The sequence below is a fragment of the Agelaius tricolor genome, unplaced genomic scaffold (genome assembly GCF_023055355.1).
Source record: "Agelaius tricolor isolate 1412-34295 unplaced genomic scaffold, bAgeTri1.0.p SCAF_19, whole genome shotgun sequence".
Lineage (NCBI taxonomy): Eukaryota > Metazoa > Chordata > Aves > Passeriformes > Icteridae > Agelaius > Agelaius tricolor.
Genome location: NW_027269279.1, coordinates 4,611,919 through 4,632,054, shown reverse-complemented (window position 1 = coordinate 4,632,054; position 20,136 = coordinate 4,611,919). Strand labels below are relative to the sequence as shown.

General features: G+C 44.3%; 3 protein-coding genes across 5 annotated transcripts in view; 1 reads left to right on the top strand and 2 right to left on the bottom strand.

The window, feature by feature from the left end:
- MAD1L1 (mitotic arrest deficient 1 like 1) overlaps positions 1-12,554 on the bottom strand; it is a 349,550-nt gene extending 336,996 nt beyond the window's left edge. The window contains exons 1-9 of one of the 2 annotated variants that reach the window (XM_071443960.1): positions 12,497-12,554; positions 11,261-11,414; positions 9,880-10,020; positions 8,026-8,205; positions 6,677-6,801; positions 5,901-5,982; positions 4,648-4,778; positions 3,408-3,522; positions 2,795-2,856 (exon numbers count right to left, since the gene is read on the bottom strand). In XM_071443960.1, the coding sequence (XP_071300061.1) occupies positions 2,795-2,856; positions 3,408-3,522; positions 4,648-4,778; positions 5,901-5,982; positions 6,677-6,801; positions 8,026-8,205; positions 9,880-10,020; positions 11,261-11,410 (986 nt within the window). In that variant the 5' untranslated portion in view covers positions 11,411-11,414; positions 12,497-12,554. Of the gene's footprint in view, positions 1-2,794; positions 2,857-3,407; positions 3,523-4,647; positions 4,779-5,900; positions 5,983-6,676; positions 6,802-8,025; positions 8,206-9,879; positions 10,021-11,260; positions 11,415-12,215; positions 12,443-12,496 lie in introns of those variants that run through there. The other variant, XM_071443961.1, reaches the window with a different exon arrangement.
- A 736-nt stretch (positions 12,555-13,290) lies between these two features.
- On the bottom strand, positions 13,291-15,592 carry MRM2 (mitochondrial rRNA methyltransferase 2). Its single transcript, XM_071443957.1, has 3 exons — positions 15,536-15,592; positions 14,641-14,891; positions 13,291-13,949 (listed from the first exon to the last, which is right to left on the bottom strand). Exons 1-3 carry the CDS (start codon positions 15,571-15,573, stop codon positions 13,525-13,527), a joined length of 714 nt encoding a protein of 237 aa, XP_071300058.1. The 5' UTR covers positions 15,574-15,592; the 3' UTR covers positions 13,291-13,524.
- Positions 15,593-15,596: 4 nt separating this feature from the next.
- On the top strand, positions 15,597-20,045 carry NUDT1 (nudix hydrolase 1). Of its 2 annotated transcripts, none has more exons than XM_071443958.1 (4): positions 15,597-15,711; positions 16,289-16,449; positions 19,304-19,449; positions 19,660-20,045. In XM_071443958.1, the coding sequence occupies exons 2-4, from the start codon at positions 16,298-16,300 to the stop codon at positions 19,830-19,832; spliced, it is 471 nt and encodes a 156-aa protein (XP_071300059.1). In that variant the 5' UTR covers positions 15,597-15,711; positions 16,289-16,297; the 3' UTR covers positions 19,833-20,045. The 2 variants fall into 2 exon arrangements, with proteins under 2 accessions (XP_071300059.1, XP_071300060.1); XM_071443959.1 differs by having other exon boundaries at positions 15,618-15,711; positions 16,293-16,449.
- Positions 20,046-20,136: the final 91 nt, after the last annotated feature.

Genomic DNA, 20,136 nt, shown 5'->3' with positions numbered 1-20,136 from the left:
CAGTAGAGGAACTGCCTGGAAAACATCTCTAAGCTAATAGTTCAATGCAGAAAAAACAACCGAGTGTGTCACAATTAACATGGTTTGTCAGTGAAGATGGTCAACAATGCAATTACTCAAGTACTTGATTTTGAAGAACTATAAACTACATCAGCACATCCTGGAGAGACAGAGTTTAAGAAGTTTGCTTTCTCAACACAACCCTTTCCTAATAAAAGTCCTAAAAAAGCTGTGTATAAATATCCTTCTATAGGACAGTGCACTCCAAAATAAATAAGACTTTCTGCTCACAGAGCAAGAATTTAACTTTTGTGGTTTTTATGCCTTTACAGCTGAAACCAATTCTGCAGCAGAAGTATCAAGTCAGAGCAACACATGACAAATGTATGAAAATCCCTGGCAGCATAACAGTAACACACAAAAAAGACCTAGATCCACAATAAAAACCAGAGCCAACTATACTGGCAAGGTAGGCAGAAAGAAGCTCAAGAAATCCAAAGGATATATAACTGAACACAAGAAAGAGGACACAGATTTATAATGTGTACACACGAACCATATATAGCACATATGATGAGTCCTATTTTCTTATTTATCTACTGCACAGCACAGGGATATTTTGCTATAGAGCCACAGCTGTCTTGGTTTCCACTGTTTATGAAGAGAGAGAAAGCCCAGGAGCTTACAAGTGGAATCCAGAACGAGCAAACAGAAGATTAGCCAGAGTCAACTGTTAATGAACTTGTTTTCCCCCCACAAGGTGAAGCATTATAAACACTCTTCCATTGTCACCAGAAAGAGACCAGTACTAAAAACAGTTGGATTACTACTACACTCCTGAAAGCTGCACCTCCTTCCCAAGTATTATTACATAAAATTACACTGCAAGGGCTGATCATAAGCCAATCTGACAAAAAGCCTGCTGGGAGCAGGCAATCAGTGAACAGAAACCACTGAGAGCAGACACTGAACAAGCCCTGTGGAAGTGCTGGAGGAAATGAAAAATCATCCTCTGCTAAAACGCCACACACTGCATGCACTTCCCTTATATCCTCTGTACCAATGAAGAACCCGATAAGAAAAGATGAGAAATCCTAATTTATTCCCTCTTCCCCTTTCTTATCTAGTTATTAGCAAACAGAACATTCCTCTGGCTCTTTGGGACAATCAGCCAACTTGTTCCCATTTCTTTTCTACTATGAGATGGGCAATTAACTCTTCTCAAACTTTCACCAACAGCATTTTCCAGGATCCAACCAGGACAATGATCTCTCACCATCTTCATCACCTTCACAAAAATTAATGTAATTCATGCTGTAAGAAGTCTGAGCAAGAAAAGAAAAAGAACAATAAGGGAGGGAGGGGGAAATCATCCAGTCCCACTTGCTCCAATTACATGAAAAGATGATCTTTGTCAAGAGCAATTCCCCTTTCTGTAGAAGGTGCCATTAATAGCACTAAACAATATGGCCCAATCACAAAACTAGCACTTCACAGTGAATATTCTGATTTTAAATGAAGGAGTTATTAGACTTCAACAGGCAGAATCACTTGGTTCCATTTCTCTCCCACTGTGAAATTACCTCGTTAAACCTTTAACAGCTTGAGGTAAGTAAAAAGCTTTTACTCCAAAAGCTTTTGTGAAAAGGATCCCTACAATTTCTGTCCATACCTTACCATAGGAGACTTAGCATAATTCCATCTTCATCTAAATGTATGGATCCCCAGCAGATGCAGGAGAGAACCTCAAGCTTGCTACCTACCAGCAGGCCTCAGGAAAAGGTTCGTTATCCTCATTAAACAGAAAACACTGAGGAAATTAAGGGAGCTTTCCCAAGTGGGAACACAAGTATCTTTCACATGAAGCACAGATGTGTAGAAACCATCTGTGCATTTCCAAACAACCCCAGCAGTGTGCAGACACAGCTCTGTGGCTGGGTATGTGGAATGAATGGAATGGAGAAACAACTGGCAAGATGAGGTTCTGCTGCTCATGTTTTCAGCTTTGACCCAGTGTGAAAAGTGATCAATCCTCTTATCAATTATTTACAAAGAAGCATCTCCTTTTCTCATGTAATAGCACTGTAAATATTTAGAGAAAATAAAAGTGTTGAAATATGGCACATATAAGACTCATATATACACAGAAAATTATCAGAAATTCCACTATTTCCAGCTCCTTTTTATACCACATACACAGGGACCTTAAAAAATCTGGTTCACTGCTCCAGATGTCAGGAGGAGCTGTTGAGTACCAGCACACAGACCAGCTGGTGTAAGAAAACACAACTGGGGAGTGGCTTTGACAAAATAACTAAAATAACAACATTTCTTCAGCTGCTTTAGGGAAAGAAAGTCACAACATGATCTAGCAGCTAATTTTGATATCCAGATTTCATGGGAAATATGTTTACAATAGTTTGCCACAACTAGCACACATTCTCTTCTCTGGACATCTAAAATTCTTAGAAATTCACTTATTAAGCATGTGGAATCTCTTAACTAAATAAAAATGCGGCTATACACAAAAAGTTTCAAGAATTCAAAATTGATCCCCAGCCTCAAAGACATTACTCAAGGTTACTTGGTGAAACACATTTCTTAGATTTCAAAGTTACTTTAAAAATTGTGTTATCTTATTTTCTTCTCATATATAATGAAATGTACTATATAATGAATGTACATGAAGAAGGGACAGAAAGAAAGCATGGCCAACACACTTAAGAGATCAGTCAGAAGATTAAGAGGAAAGGGCTTAAAAGTCTTACTTCTCTCCAGAGCTGTGAGCACATACCTGATATTTAAGCCAGTGCTCTGATCCAGTTTCTCCCAGCTTTGTAATTTTCCCAGAAGTTTCTAAAGTGGAGATTAAAAGTAGAGTTAGACATAGACACGTGTTCTAACAGCTCACCAGAGCTGTTAGAAAAGTCAAAACCAGAGTTTTCTCATAATCCTCCATGCAAAGTCAGTGTCATTCCTTCTCCTCCTGTGGATTTCCTGATCTTATCCAGCACTTTGGGTTTGTCATTCTGCAGCCCTGGGTACCAAGGTTCTTCACACACATGTTTGACACCACCATGTCTGGATAGAGCTTGATGCCAGAAAAAGCCTTTCCAGCAGAAGAAAGGTAACAGAGACACATCAAGGCTAAAATAGACACTATGGTGAGATTATTCTGTACACAAAATCTCCAGCTGAACAGTAAATATCCTTTTTGCCTTTTACCCCTTCCTTGCCATGACTCCCCACATGGTGACTTTCCAGTTTGGGAATGGCTGGTTTGAGTCCATTAACTAAAGGAGATATCATATCTTAAGTAACACAATAGAGGAAGAGCCTAAAAGTCAGACCAGGCAATAGAGGAAACTCCTGTCCTGTTCATCCACCAGATGTTCACAGCTCCTCACCTCATTTTCCAATTCCACAGTCACGAGCTGTGCTTGGACTTTCTCATAGCGTTCCAGCTTTCTTTGGAGACCTTCCACCTCCTCTTTAAGCAAACCATTGTTTTCTTTCATTTCCCTGTGATGAAGAGAGAGTTACTAGAGATGCATGCAAGGCAATTCCCTTTCACAAACTTTCTGATATACAGGAATCCCATGGGAAGCATGACATTCAACTGACTCACTTCTATAACCTTCACAGCAAAGCCACTGCTACCAAAAAAATACAGTTTTATTGAAATTAATTTTTTATACTCTAAATACCATCCTAATTATGCCCAAACAAGCTGAAGCTTTGTGTCTGCTTTACTATTTGTCAAAACAAGGGTAACAAAAGACTCCAAACTCAGCTTTTCAGTCTGACTGGAACACAGCAAGCTGTACAGACCTGGGCTTTGGAGCACTGCTTGGTTTTACTTCAATAGAGGTGTACAAGGGTGAAATATATCTGTACAAAAGCAAATGACCTTTAATCTGTTGGTATGTTCCAGTGTAGAAGAAAAAGCATGAGAAAAAATTCCAAGACTACCAATTAAAAATTATAATGAAATAATTACAAGACCAAAACCTAGGAAAACTACTTAATTAAAAAAAAAAAAAAGCTGGCAAGATGACTTGTGTAATTTTTTAAAAAGACAAATAACAATAACAACAAACACCCAAAACTTTAAGGCAATTTATTTCACATTATATTTAATTTAATTTTTCAAACTGATTGCCACTTTGACAATCCAGAATGCCTACCATACCCAATGGCTGTATCAGAGTTTAGAAATTTAAACAAGACACTTTCTAAACATTATGCTGGAACAACAGGCCTTTAAAACAGTGTTAACAATAGCTAAGCAAAACCACTTCTTAAAGGAATGTTCAGCTGCCTCTTTCCCCTACAGGAAATTCTTTCCCCAGTCTGTATGGAGTTCATCATTACATTTAAACATTGAATTTTGTTCTAACAATCCAAAATCACCACCCAGAACAATGAAGTCACATTCTGTGAGGCTCCTGTGTGCAAGAAGATTCCTCAGATCCTCTCATCTAGTAAGCACCATGACACTGCTCAATTCATAAGCAGTATTTGTATTAAATACTTCCTTCTGAGCTTTCCCATGTGGAAACCCTAAAGAGGGATGTAAAGGACAGACAGTGCAGCTGGAGCATGTACAGAAGAACACAACCCTCAACACCTGAGCCCTTCCTTCACCTGAAGTAGGCGTTTTCCTCCCTGAGCTGGCGCAATTCACGCTCCATTTTTGGGAAACGAGCCAGTTCTGCCTTCATGTTCTTGACAATTATAGCATCCTGTTCCTGCTGGGACAGCTTCTGCTCCAGATCCTGGAAAACAAGGGATGAGAACAGGACAGCAATGAGTAAGTTGGAATTTGTAAGAGCCATTTCTGCTTTGTACCTTTTAAGCTCAAATCAAGGACTGGATGAAGTTGGAAGGGAACTCAGGAGGTCATGTGGTCCAATCCATGCTCAAAGCAGGGATGACTCTTGTTGCACTTTAAACACCTGGGCTGGTCTCTTCTCTCTACACCTGCTCAATCCAAATTCACAACAAAAAAAACCCTCAGTTACTCATTAAAATGATCTTCTATAAACTGAACCAAATCTGTGATTTTCTTGTCCTCCATCCCTCCACCAACAAAGCGGGAACCATTTGAATGGCCTGCAAGAATTAGGTACAGAAAGAAACACTAATGTGCATTTCAATATTATGGTAAATGTTGGGGCATTTTCCATTAAAAACCCAAATTATTTAGGGTTGTGTTGCAGACTTATATCCTGTTTTCCATCTTTTCATTTCCATGGAGAAAGTCTCCCCTTGCTGGCCATCAGGTTGCTTTCACAGCAAGGCAGTGCCACTGTCAGCACTGCTCAAACCAAAGTAACTCTCCAACATCTGCCTCTGCCAGGAAAACAAGATAAATGAAAAGGATACACTCCCACCAACCTATGTGCTCATTTGGAAGCACAAAAAGCATCTCTACACTGATGTTTAAGATAGTGTAGTTTTGAAAGCTTTACAAGTAATTGCACTTTCTAAACACAACTGCAGAGGAAGGATTTTCTGGGAAGCAGAAAATAACTGTAGCTCATCACACACCATTTGAAAAAAGATCAATCTAGAAGCAGGCTTTTGCAGAGCAAATTTGTGCTGTGGCACAAGACCAAAAAAAGCATTCCTACAGAGCACTGCTTAAGGATATAAATCACCTATCTATAGAGAAAGGATGCTTTTTTCAATCAATTGATACAACAAAGTGTCATGTTACAGCTAATTGTGGATAGCCTGGTCCACCCAAGCTCAACTCTTGCTAGCAACCAACTCAGGTACTTACATAACAAATTAACCTTTTACATCTGCAACAGCCAGTTTTTTAAAAAGCAGTGTTCTGCTCTTCCACTGAAGGAATTAAAATCTAAAGCTATATAGGTCACAAAGTTTCTTACCTTAATCTTCTGTTCATATTCTGTCAGTAAGGACTGGCTTGCTTGCAGTGTCTGGATTTGCTGACTTGCCTCCTGCCATTTCCTGTCAGATGAAGACACAAGAGGCACTTGAGCACCCAGAATTCAGGTACCACAAATAACCCACCTTCAGAAGTCTCTGACCAACAGAGTCAAACAGCACTAACAAGGTAAATGCTACTCTTATATAACATTTGCTCTTTCAATCTCACACTCATATCAAGATCCCTTGTATTTAGAGACAAAAATATCCATTCATTTTAATTAAAAGAAGCATCTTGAGAAAAATACAAAAAAATCAAGCCACTTAACTCTAAGAACAACAAATATATACTCAGAATAAACAAAATTTCACAACTTAGAAATTGAAGAGCTGAAGTTAGCAAGCAAGAAAAAACACTCCTAACTTTCAATTACCCCTCCACTATGAATTAAGGTTTCATATTACTGCTCTCTTTAGTCCATAAAGTTCAGATCAGCCTTTCCCACCCACGTGCCTTCTGGTAACTCTCCACTGAAAACACGAAACATCACTGAGATTTAAAGCTCAAGTTTGTGGGGTTTTTTCCTTAAGGTACAATTAAAATTGCACCTCAGAGTTGGTTCAAACAATAGCTATAACCTGCACACCCAGATCAAAGAGGCCCTTTGAAGAGCAGAAATCAAACACGGTTGAAAGTTTTCTGAGTGATGACAGCTGCACAAGACTGAAGTTCTGTTTGCCTTTTTCTCCCTACAGTCATTCATCCCCTGCTTACTTTTTTTCAACATCCAGCTGCTCCATCAGTTCCTGCTTCTGAGAGTCTTGGCTTGTCATCTGCATCTCTTGGTTCATTATATTCCATTGCAGCTCTGATATTTTTCCTTTTAATACAGTGATTGTCTGAATTAATGGGAAAAAAAAAAAGCATAAACACACAAGGCTGTGACTTTCCAAGCCAGATATTATGGATGATGACAGAAATAATATCCAACTAAAAAACTAACTACTACTAACACAATCTTAGAAACAAACCCACACTCCTGCAAACCTTCAGACCTGCAAACCTACTGCAAACAAATAAAAGAGAAAATAATTTTGAACTTTAATTTGCCATCCAGATTGTCATTTGCATTATCTCTTAAATGGGTGACCTCAAACTGGCATGAAAAAATATCAAACTTTAAAGTTAGGTGATGTTTTTTTCTAAATATATTAACTCTAAATAAAAGCTCACAGGTTTGTTTCCAATAGCCATTACTCAGCTCCCTGTAACAGAGAAAAAGAGAAATATCTCAAAACATCACATATGCATTGTATCTTCTAGACAGAGAGACAGGTAGAGTTCTCATCTTGATACTGATAGGAAGAAAAGAACACAGACACAGAACTGCAGCACACATTTTTTAGGTGGGTTTAGTTTCACTCTCCCCTGGTTTTAATCACTGATAACTGGAACATTAAATCTGTTTACCTGCTTTATCACACTGCTACATTTCCAGTGACACCAAGGCAGGAGCAGGGCTTAAGGACTTAGTGATTGCTGATCAACAGCTGGTATGGGAAAGTTACAAATTAAACAGCTGAACTTAACTATAATGATATTTGAGGAGGCTGAGGGTTGAGAGGATGGTCTGGGCATCCAAATATACCAAAACTGTTACCCAAGTATTCATTCTGCAGTAGAATGCACAGGTATTTAAGACACTTCAAGATGACACACTTGGTACATAATGTTGGTATCATCCACTCTGCTTGAGCCTGCCTGACCTCCCTGAATTTTCCCATACTATCTCCTATGTTACTGTTCCTTTCTATCTCCTCCATTACTGTTCTTTTCTTCACACTTCTGAACCCAGATGCTGGATGTTCCATCACACTTTTTTTCCTCCTTCTCTGTATCACCTTGTCTAAGAAATCTCCTTCCCTTCTGACCTGCTCTCTTATATCTGGGCTTGGTTTGATTCTAAACTTTCACAGAAAAGACACACACCACCAGGGTTTATTCATTTCCAGGTGATGAACACAATGTTCCAGTTATTTTAAATCAAAAAGGGCATTATCAAGTCACAAGAACTGCAAAGTCACCTGAAGCTACGAATGAATTAAAAATTACTCTGTTCTTACTTCATTAGCTTCAGCTAATTTGCTCTCCTTCTCTTGCAGCTTCTTACTCATTGTCTCCATGCTCTTCTTGTAAGATTTGTTCATCTCCATTTGCTCTTTCAGTTTATTTTCAGCCTCTGTTTCCCTTTCCTGGTACTGCTTGATACGTGTGAGCAGCTCCTGGTTACGGTCGGCCTCTCGCTGGCCAAGGGAAAAAACACAGAGAGATTTAAAAAGAAAGCAGCAGAAAGGTGAAGCCATTTTTCCTTCTTTTGTCCTCATTCCTCATTACTGTGATCACCAATGGTAATTGCTTTATCATGAAGCAAAGTTACTCAGACCACAGTTTTAACCTAGCAAGGACAAAAATTTATTAGCAGTAACTCAATGGAATTACCCAAGGAATTACCCAGGGAAATGGAGCTGGAAAATTAAGAGACCACGTTTTCAAAATCTCTTTCACTAAGACATGACTATGAAATACAGATGTGGCTCCACAGACTCCATTGCACACTCCCTAGCAGATTAAAGATGAAAACATTCAATCTCCAATTTAAAGCTGACCCACACACAGCAAATTGACTTTCAGAAACTCAGCCCTCAACAGCTGGGTTAATAAGACAAACTTCCCTCTGCAACTTCTGGAATTGAGGCCATTTAAAAGAAAATATTATTAACTAACACAATAAATACTCTTGCAGTCTGACAACCTTTCATATACCATTTCAATTTACTCCTACCACAAATTCATCAATACTTATTGAAAAAATGCATAGTAAATTGCTTTGCTAATCAAAGCAACTGGAGACACGGATTTGCATAGTAAGCAAGGATTATGCAAAGCAATGTGAGGTTCCTAAAACCTTTATCCACATGACTCAGAAAAACACAGAATCTGAGCAGGGTAATTACCACAGTGCTGGATTAATGCTGCTCCCTTTTTTTGTACCAGTATTTCAAGGGTTTCTGTGACTGACTCAGCTACATTCCAGTTTGAACTCTTCCTGGCCTAATCCCACATCACCTTCCTTCAGAGGAAGGAGGAATTTAGTCACTGACTCCCTATTTCACAACCACACACTAAATCTGTCACCCTCATAAAATACAACAAAACATAGTTATTATTTTTTACAGATTTCTTTTTCAATAATCAGCCACACAGCAGACTTTTATTATGCTACAAAAGCCACTGATCCACAGCTTATTTCAGTAATGTCGTTAAGCAAACATATGTGGGCAGAAAAGCAGAACCCAATAAAAGCTATTAGTCCCTGAGTGAGGCTCACTGTTTTATCAGTGCAGGCTCTCTTGCGTGACACTGCATGGCTGGAACTGCTGCCATTCCAATTAATTACAGTCACACAAACCAAATGCTGGCAATTGTGCCAGCAGAACTTTAAACCCTCTAGGAGAAAAATTATTAAATACTTCTGGGAGAAACATATAACAAATCCCTTTTGTTACTGCTACCCGTGACAACTTCAGGGCTAAGCTAACAGAATCCAGTGAGCAGATCAGCAGTCTGTGAACCTAACAAGGCTTCAGGTTCACACTCTTGTGCACATTGGCAAGTTAGTGCAGTGCACTGAGAGAGGACCTGCAGAGCAGTTCTTGTAGTGCATTGGTGCTGGCAACTTGACACCCACACCTGCAGTAAATGCATTCCAGATTCACTGAAGTCCTGCTCTGAAGACAGTGTCCATTAGCAGTCAGAGAACACCAGGCTTGCTGCTGGAGTGCACCTTTCAGTTCAGTTTCACTCCAAAAAGAGACAGACCACTGCAAACCAATGCACATCCCTGAACCAAACCACTGATGTAAATGTGCTCTGGCTTAGGCCAATGCTGCCAAGCCATGAGCAAACATCCCACTCACCTCATAGTTCCTGGCATTGGTATTGGCTGCCTTCTCCAGCTCGATGCGAGCTCGTTTGTGGCTCAGCTCCATCTGCATCTTCTCCCGTTCCACCTGCAGCAGCTGGGATTTGGAGTGGATCTGCCCAGCCTGCTCCTCCAGCTGGCCAGTTCATGTGTGAAAAATTGCACACCATTAACAGCACAACAGTATCATCATGCCCTGTATTGCTCAGCTAATATTAATTTGCCATTTTACAAACTATCACCACATTTGTGGTACTTCTCACACCAGCTGTAGATGGGGAAACTCAGAGTTCAACACCGTGCCCAGAAACCCACATCAAACCAAGGTGAATTGGAAATAAACTAATTCCTGGTTTTTAAGTCAGAATTTCTCAATCTCTACATGTAGCCTGACAAAATCTACTTCTCTATCTAAAAACCTAATTATGAACTCCCCAAGCCTAAGAAGCACAGATCATACTCCCAATAAAAGTAACTGCTGAGCAAAATAACACATTTTTCCATGAGCTCTACAACATTACCCTTCATTTTTTCATTCAAATTACCTGAGAGCACAGACAATACTAACAGAACTGCTCACACCCTGGTGATGTACATCCAACACACAGCCAGTGGAGACTCTAACCAGAGAGAGCCTCCTGCAACTACTGCTGTCACCAGAGATGTAGCACAGACAGAAAAAGATTGAGTTTTTGTCAACATTCCAAATGCAAAGCAGATTTACATTAAAAAGAAGCAATCTCATTTTTTACTTAGAGGCTGAAATAGAAATTATATTAAGGTACAGAATAGAGAAACTTCATTCCAGCCTAATAAACAGTCCCTGGGATCTAAGATGCCAATTTACTTTATGCTTTATGAGCCTGAAGCAGCTAAGAGGAAAAAAAAGTAAATAACCCAGGTGAATAAGAAAGCACAACTGGTTTGCATATCAAAGCCACAGCTCAATGCAAGTCTCCTGGATGTGTCCAGGCTAAGAAGCCTTTAAATCCTGAAAAAAGGTAACAAAGTGTCTTACTAGAAAAATGTTAAGATACCAAGCTCCTTTGTTCAGCAATATAAAAACAACTCACAATTTTATTTCCTGAGCTGGTACACAGATATAACTAGCAGGGAATAAATTCAAAGGACCTTTCTTAAACTTTTACAAAACAGAAATAAACCTGTCTGCCACTGTAAAAAAAATTAAATATATTCTGGGAAAGATTCCAGAATGGTGACAGAAAGCTTCCTTTATTTGTTTGTGTCAATTTCAGAATGTCAACTTCAGAAAGAATGGTCAGAACTGAATGAAATTCCCAGCTCCAGGAATCAAAAGGAGCACACAACCACACTGAAGTGATACTGCAGGCATCACCAAGATGAGGATTCCTCACCTGCATTCTCTGCTGGTACTGCATCTGTAAGGAGCTCTGAGTTGATCCTGGTGTAGCCAGCCCAGACACCCCCTCCATACGCTGTGAAATGAAGTTGTTGAGGGATCTCAGGGTGGAGAACACAGTGGTATTATTTTCCAAGTCCTCCATGGCTCTGGAAATGCACAGAAAATCATCATCAAAACACTCAGAGCAAGATGCTCTGCTAAAGAGGAATGCATCATTGTCCTGAGGAAATGCTAAACACGAAGTCTTCCAATTTTCAGGGTAAAAATCAACCTGCAAATCACTGCTGGGATCCACAGAAAACATAACCCCACCCAGGCTGAAGTTGTAATTTTCTCTGAAATGAGAAAAAGAGTCAAGACAACCTCTTCTCTCTGACCAAACCAAATTCATTGTTCTTCCCCCCAGTTTTTGAAGCTGATGGGAGCAGAACTAACTCCACAGTAGCAGCAAACCCTTCCTGCTACACAACTTGTTTCTGGTTTCCCAGAAGCACTTTGAACTCTAATTTCCAACAAGAAGTCTTCCCAAGTCCATTGATCATTTGTAAAGTGAAAGTGCATCTCATCATTCATATAATAAGATGTAGCTCTTCCTTCCAATTCAGAAAGGGATTAACTAGAACACTAACTAGATGAATCAAGCGTGGTGCTCAGAAAAGCCTGCAAGGTTTCCCTGGATATTTCAGGAAGCCTTAGGTGAGTCCCTCCAGTGACTGCATACTCTATAAATCCCCAGAAACACCAGAAAAGGTCCAGGACCAGGAAAAGCAGCCCCAACATCCACATGGCTTGTGGCACACACAGAGCCCTGGGGCTGCCTCCTGCATCCCCGGGGTCGCTCCGCAGTTACCGTTTGCATTCGCAGCACCACGAGCAGGCGGCGTAAGAGCGGCGCAGAAGCAACAGATCTGCCTAAACCCAAACTGAGCGCTGGATACCAAACGCACCTGCCGGCAGGTAGCTCCAGCAAGCCCTTTCTCAAACCTACTAACAATTAAGGCGACACAGGTGTGGGACCCGGTCCGCTTTAGGCCAAGGCTGCCCCGGGGCACGCAGCGAACACCGAGAGCGACAGCGGCGGGCACGGGGCAGCTCCGGGCACCGAAGGGTTCACCCGCACGACTCCGCCAGGGGAAGAGCGGGGTGGGACGGGCGCGGTCGGAGCCCTCCTTCTCTCCCCTTGCCCTCCTTCTCTCCCCTCTGCCCCCGTCCCTCGCTCAGCGCTCACCGCCGCGCGCCCCGCTTGGATCTCCCTCCTCGCCCCGGCCACGGGATCTCGCGGGAACTCCGCGCCCACCTCTCGCGAGAACGGCGGCGCCGGCAGCCGTAAGTGCGGCATTATGCGCGCAGCACTGCCCGCGGTACCGTAATGCCCGACACGGTGGGCTGAGCTCGGAGCCCGCCCCGCGCCCTCCTGCCCCGGCACCGATCCATTCAGCTGCCCCAAATGAGCTGCTGATGATATGAGAAAGGCCTCGGAGTCTTAAACCAGCCTCTGGTATAATTCATGCCACAGTCAGCCTGAGAAAAGCAGTATTTAATATAAAATTTGTCACTTTCAGATAAGGCAGCAGCTGAATTTATTTGTGCTAACAGATTTCCGGCAATTCAGTCATTCTCCCTGCTGGGATCTTAGGAACACCTTGTGTTTTTGCCTGAGAAACACCACTGGCCACACCTAAAAAGCACTGGGGAGATGATCGGCATGGCCATGACCCTATCCCACTGCCACTGACTGGATTTATGAGTGCCAGGAAGCAGCAATTCCTAAATATAACCTGAGTCTGCAGGAGAGGCAGCAGAGCCATAGGGCTGAACATTTCCAAGGCAGCTGTGCCTCTCACATGGCTGTGTTACACAACCTGCATGAGGATGCACATCCTGATGTGCCCAGAAATATTTTCTAAAAGGCACTGAGTTGGCTCAAACTCCCCTTTGCTGTTCCCTCACATTCCAACAATCACCTTTATGGTCAGCGTCATGTATGACAGCATTAACAGTGCAATGGTTTTCAGGCAAGCATTAAAAACTCATATAATCAACATTTTATTTTCATTTCCATTACTCCAGCCCCAGAGGTTGCCTTTCAGATTATTCCTCTCCATTCCCAACCATTTTGTCCACAAGTATTTGAAAAGCCTGGTGGACTTGAAGAGTAGCAAACTTCCCCAAGGCCTTAATGGTGGGATTTTCCTTTAAACACCCACTAAACTGAGATTTCCAACCAATGTCAAAGAATCTTGCAGCTCATGACTTTCATTTCCCTCTGTACAGCCTGGCCAAGTAATAAGATTCCGCAGAGTCCTTCCTGCTGGCCTGAGGCTTTATAGTTCTCACATCCTGGAACTGCTCCTTCAGTCTGTTTTGCAGCAGGCGGGCCTCAGATCCATCCCAGAATTTACAGAGCATCGTTCCTTTTGGCTTTAAAATGCTTTGGGCTATATCCAGAAGGCCTAAACACAGCCTGATCAGCTTCTGATGATCCAGCTCTTTAATGCCCGTGGCGTTGGGGGCCATGTCACTCAGGATGACATCTGCCTTCCCTGAGGGAAGCAGGCTCTGGATGGCCCTCAGCGTGCTGGGCTCTGCCATGTCAGTCTCTGACAGGAAAACTGCTCCTTCCAGGGGAGAAATCCGCAGCAGGTCAACGCCAAGCACGAAGCCAGTGCGGAGAGCAGCATCTGTAAGGATGAATGACACAGGGAACACTCAGAGTGGCTGCAAAACCCTGCACGTGCACGAGCTCTGTGCCAGCAGACACAACCACCCCCTGCCACAGCTGCCTTCTCGTCCCCTGGCAGTTTGCTGGTGCATCTGGATGGAGGGTTTGCCATAAGCTCAGCCATTCAAGACATAAAAACTCAGCTACTTTGGATAAACAAGGAGGATTTTTCTTCGTTTTCTGCTGCTCTTACAAGGCTGACAGTCCAGAAATCCTGGATAATGGTGCAGATGGTAACACCTCACTTTGTAAATATCAATGGCTTCACCCATATAAACCATGCAAAGCAGTTGCTTCCATTTTTGAGAAGGGAATAATATTTCAAATAAGCCAAGGTAATTGCTAGAGGTCACACCAATTTCAGAACTGGGTGAAGGGATCTTCCCCATAACAGCTAATCAGATCACCAGTGCCACATGGTATGTTCTATTTCATAAACACAATCTCTCTACATGAAGATTTACTAGGCTCACCCTTTCATGTTTTTATCAGTGACTCTAGCACTTGCCAGTACCCATGTCCCCTTCCCACATGATTACTATCATAATGTTTCCTTGATTTCATAGTATTTCGATTTAGATTCCATAGTATTTCACAGATCTTCAAGAGGAGTACCATCTCCATCTTGCCTGCCAAAAAATTGCACTTACCAGTACCTAAGGCATTGACCCTCTCTACAGCAACCTGGCTCCAAGCACCAGGTGCTGCTCCACAGTCAAGAACAGAAAATCCTGGACGAAGAACGCAGAGCTTGTCATCAATTTCCAGCAACTTGAAGGCACTTCGGCACCGGTACTGCTGCTGCTTCGATGCCTTGACAAAGGGATCCTTCAAGTGCCGCTCCAACCACCTCTGCTCAGTTCCAGTTTTCCTCAGAAACTTCACCGTGGTGTGCAGGCATCTGCTCATTCAAAGCCAGGAAGAGAGACAAGTCAACCAGTTAGTAAATAACCACCCACTCTGTATTTTAAAAGTCTTTATTAATTCCAGCCACTGCATGCAGCCACGGAGGTTGTGGAGTCTCCCTGTCCGGAGACATTCTCAATACAGCTGGACATGTTCCTGTGTCACCAGTTCCATTGGGCTAGATGGTCTCCAGAGGTCCCTTCCAACCCAACCATTCTGTGATTCTAAAAAGAAGCCCCCAAAATTTGAGATTTCTGGCACCTTTATTTATCAGTTCCTATCACAACAGCAGGGTCAGACTTTGGATGAGTCCTCACGTGCTATCCTGAGCTAAGGGGGGAAAACGATCCCACTCTCGCTTCTGCTCAGGTGTTTTAAGGACACGACATAGCAGAGTGACCCCAGCACTCCTGAGCTGCCTCAGCGGGGCCGGTGGCCTCCGTGAGCCGCTCAGAGGAACGGAGCGATGCCCGAGCTCCCGCAAGCCTGGCAGAGCAACCAAGAGGCACGGCCCCTGCCCGGGCGGCACCCAAACGCCCATTAACCCATTCCCGAGGGAATCTCCAGGAACCGGCACTAGCGGCACCCCACCATCGCCCTCGTGGGCGCCGGGATCGCCTCAGCGGCCCCGCCACGCACCTGCCCCCGGCAATGACAGCTCCGCCCGCGCCCGCCATGGCCGCCTCGGCCCGCCCTGTCCCGCCTCCCCTCACGGCGGCCGCGGGCGGGGCGGCGGCGGCGCGGGAAGAGCCGGGACGGGCCGCGGCCGAGGGTGACACCGAGGCGGGCGGGAAAGCCGCGAGTGCGGGGCTGAGGTGCGCGGGGACGGGGATGGGAGTGCAGGGGGGTCAGGGACTGGGATAGGGGATCAACGATCTGGGGAAGGGGCGCTGGGAGTCAAGGATTCGGGGAGGGGATGTTGAGGGTGATAAGGGATTCGGGGAGGGAGTTTAGGAGGAATAAAGATTTAGGGAGAGCGGATCGGAGATTTGGGGAGGAGTTTCTCGGGGCTCAGGGATTCGGGGAAGGGATGTTGAAGGTGGTCGGAGAATCTGGCGGGACGGGGGTTTGCGGAGGGGATCGAGGATTTGGGGAAGGGGTGCTGGGAGTCAGGGATGCTGGGAGAGGGTGTTAAAGGTGGTCAGGATTCTCAGGGGGGAGTTTGGGGAAACAAGGATTTGGGAATGGGGGATCAAACTTTGGGAAGGGGGTGCTGAGGTGGCCGGAGAGCGAGGGTCAGCGGGAGCGTTAGAGAGGTCGGTGTTGGGGGACCAGAGTTTGGGGACCGGGCACTGAGGAGGGCTGCTGGGTGTTCGGGGCTCTGTGCACCCCCAGGTCCCCTCGGAAGGAGGCCGGGAACCCTCGGCACAGCGTGTCCGCCTCTTCCCTCAGCCAGGAGCCATGCACACCTCCAGACTCTTCACCCTCGTCCTGGTGGTGCAGCCGTCCCGCGTCCTCCTGGGCATGAAGAAGCGCGGGTTCGGCGCCGGGCTGTGGAACGGCTTCGGGGGGAAGGTGCAGCCCGGGGAGAGCATCGAGGAGGCTGCCCGCAGGTGAGGGCCGGGCCGGCGCCACGGGGACAGGTATGGGGGCACAAGTGGAGGTGTTGGACCATCGGCAGGGGGCTGCAGGTGGAGGTACCACAGCTCATCTGGTCAGTGACACCCTCGTGTTACCTGACCCAGCTCTGAACACCTGCTCTGCAGGTGATTAGGGATCATCCACATGTACAGAGAAACAGGATTGTTTCTCTGCACAAGAGAAACAATCATCGCCTTTGTCACCTGCATATCTTAAACTCATCCAGTCTGTGAGCAACTGGAGCTTCCTGTCCTCCCTCCCATCTCCTGGACTCTAATCTAAACTGAGAATGAGTCTGAGTGGTGGCTAGAGGTTCTTGCAATCTTCAGAGGGGTGCAGGGTTTAATTTTGACTATATAGCAGAATTACAGCTAATTGAATTTAAATAATTAGCCAAACTGCTTATTATTTGATCGTATGGTGTGACATTTTTAAGTGCTAATGCTGAGTTGTGGAATTGAATTTCATCAGTAAAAAGGCAGAGTGTAATTTCTGAACCCTTTAGTACTGATTTCTTGTAGTTCTTTCATCTATCTGGTCATTAAAATGAAGTAGCAAATCACAGCTAAATTGCTAAATTCCTCTAAAAATTAGGTACCTTGTTCTTTACATGAATGTTGCTGTTACAAAGCCATGCTTTGCCATCTCCTCAGTTTCTGATAACGTGCCCAGAGCTGCCCTTGCACCTGCAGGAAGATCAGTCATGGTGTGCTCAGCTGGTTCCCAACAGCCTCTGCCCTCAACAGCCTCCTCAGCTGTGCCAGCACAACTGCCCGGGCTCTGTGGTGAGCTGGGCCCAGGGACAGCAGGGTCTCTGTGCAGATGTGCTCCCAGCAGCACATGGCCCTAATGTACCTGACATTTCATCATGGCTTTTTGTGTGATTTATCATCTCTGAGTGGAGGGAGGGACACAAGTTTTGTCACTTAACATTTGCTAGACTTACCTGCCACCGGCTGTGGGGTAATCTAATGGTTTAATGTAGCATTTGATTTCCTTGGTGTGTTTACCTGTGCTGGCCCCGAGTTTGGCACCAGAACCTCTGTTCACACAAGATGTCAAGCGCTAAAATTTCCCTCAATCCAAATGCAACGTGCCACAGCACAGCCAGCACCTGCTGCTGGGGACTGTCCCCATCCCTTCAGCTGCAGTTTAGTCCAGAATGACACAGCCAGTTCCTGCTGAGGTCAGCTGGGCAGGAAGCTGTCCCCAGAGCCAGGAGCAGCTGGACACACTGGCCACCTTGCTGGCTGGAGCACCACTGGTGCAGTGCTGCCTCGGGGCACAGCTCTGCTGCAGGAAGCACCACACACTGCAGATCAAACTCCCCTTGTACCACTTCCACTCTGCACTGGCAGTTGAGGTCTGAGGTTGTGGTTCCGTGTTGCTCGCTCTCAGTTGGGTTGGCAGAGGCAGCAGGTGTGAAGTCTCAGCACAGGTAGTTAAATATTAAGCCAAAACATGAACAAAAGTTCCCAGCACCAGCAAGATTTCCATCTTCTGCTGTGTACAGCACATTCCTGTGAGCACCTGGGCAGGTCCTTAGTGGCACAGCTTGTAAGGGGAGCATTTAATAAATGAGTTATTTCTAGTTTGCCACATGTAATGTTTCCACTTGCTACAGACAGAGCCAAGCAGCTGATGGATAAATTGCCTGGAGAACTATAGCAGTGTTGTGCTTTGTTGTTCAATTATCAGTGCCTGTAAAAGGAGGCTTTTAGAGTCATTGCTGGAAAACTGCCTCTATTTTAGACATAGATAGCTTCTCAGAAGATAAACTAAAATTAGCCAAGACATTAATTTGAAGTATTATTTTGAAAGATGGGATCCATGAAACCAATGCCAAAGAAAGCTGGAGCCTTGAAATAATTTCCATTACATTTTAAAATTGTTGTTCCTGCCAAATAGGCAACTACATTAATTATTAACTATAACTAAAGACACACAGTTTCAGAGTATTCCTTATTTTTGTACATTAGAAAAACCATGACTAACTTCAAGCCATGCTGCTTCTGTTAGAGGGAGGTAAAATAAAAAAATCTCTGAGCACAGAGCATAAAGAGAGGAAACAATTGAATGTGCTTCAAGTAGCTGTGCATGGTGGTGCGTGGAAAAGAGCTGGCACTGCTCTCCAAGTGCTCTTAAAAAGTCTTGCCTTTTGGCCTCTGGTTATGCTCAATGTGCTTCCAAGGAGCAGAAAGGCAAAGTTTGCACAAGTGCTTTGTGTTTTTCACACTGCATTTGAATGGGAACCGGAATTCTCAACCTTCTGTATGCAAATGGTGTTATGGAGTGTGTAATTTAACTAAGCTTCAGTTTGCCTCAGAAGCAGCTGATTGTGTAGCAGGTATAGATGTTCCTTCTGGTATTCATGACCTGCTTCTCCACAATTCTAAGAGGTTCAGCTTGAAGTTGGCAAAGCTTTTTGCCTGTCTAAATGACGTGTATCTTGGAGTTCTGAAGCCACACCCAGCTATAGTCAGATGACTTCACATCCCCACTTCTCCCTTACCTCAGAGAAGAGCTGCATGTTGCAAGGACTGAATTCTACTAAATGTTCCATTTTCCTGAATCTTCCCCTTGCAACATAGACTGTTTTCCTGCCAGGCTCAGGAGCCTGAAATAACACACAATCCCACCTGGCCAGGCTCCAGTGTGGTGTTGTAGCTTTGTGGCTTGGTGCAGGTCAGAACCCTGCTCTGCTGTACTATAAGAGCTTTCACCTTTGGTTCACTGAAAGGGTTTTAAATGTGTGAGTAAAGCTAATGACTCAATTTTTGTCCTCCTAATGCTCAGTTTCATGTAAGATGTCTTTTTCTTGTGGAGGGAGCTCCTGGAGGAGAGTGGACTGACTGTGGACACCTTGCAGAAGATGGGTCAGATCACATTTGAATTTGTGGGCAACTCTGAACTCATGGACGTTCACATTTTCCGTGCAGATCACTTTCATGGAGAGCCAACAGAAAGTGAGGGTAGGTGGCTGGTCTGGGGAAAAGGAGGTGCATGCTCTTCTGAGACAGCATTGCCCTTGGGAAATGGAGAACTATTCACTCTGAAATGCCTCCCAGAAGGAAGGCAGCTGGGCTGCAGAGGGAGGCTGCTTGTTGACCAACATTCACAGTGCAGGCAGCAACAATCCATGAGCAGGCCCATGCAGAGTTTCTTTTGTTTTCTGCCACCAGAAATGCGGCCCCAGTGGTTTCAGCTGGACGAGGTGCCCTTCCATTGCATGTGGCCAGATGACAGCTACTGGTTTCCCCTGGTGCTTCAGAGAAAGTTGTTTCGTGGCTATTTTAAGTTCCAAGGACAAGACACCATCCTGGAGCACAGCCTGAAAGAAGTGGAGGAAGTTTAAGAAAGCAGAAGCATTCAGCCCACATGCTACTGCCCACATTGGGCTACAGCATCCTGAGTGTGACTTGTGAGGGTCTTGTTGCTCAGCTCCAGAACACAAGACTTATTTTCCAGATCACTGGAAAGTAAGGGGGTTTTCCCATGCTGTGAAGTCCCTGGTTGTGGTAAGCTTTGGTGGTTATGTCATCACAGCTATTAAAAACTTAACTGTTAACCATTTTTAGTGGCTTAAGCTTTTCCCTTAGGGGTGGGTGTTTTGTTTTTTTTATTATTAAAAATACTTTTTTAGTAAAAGCATGTGTTGG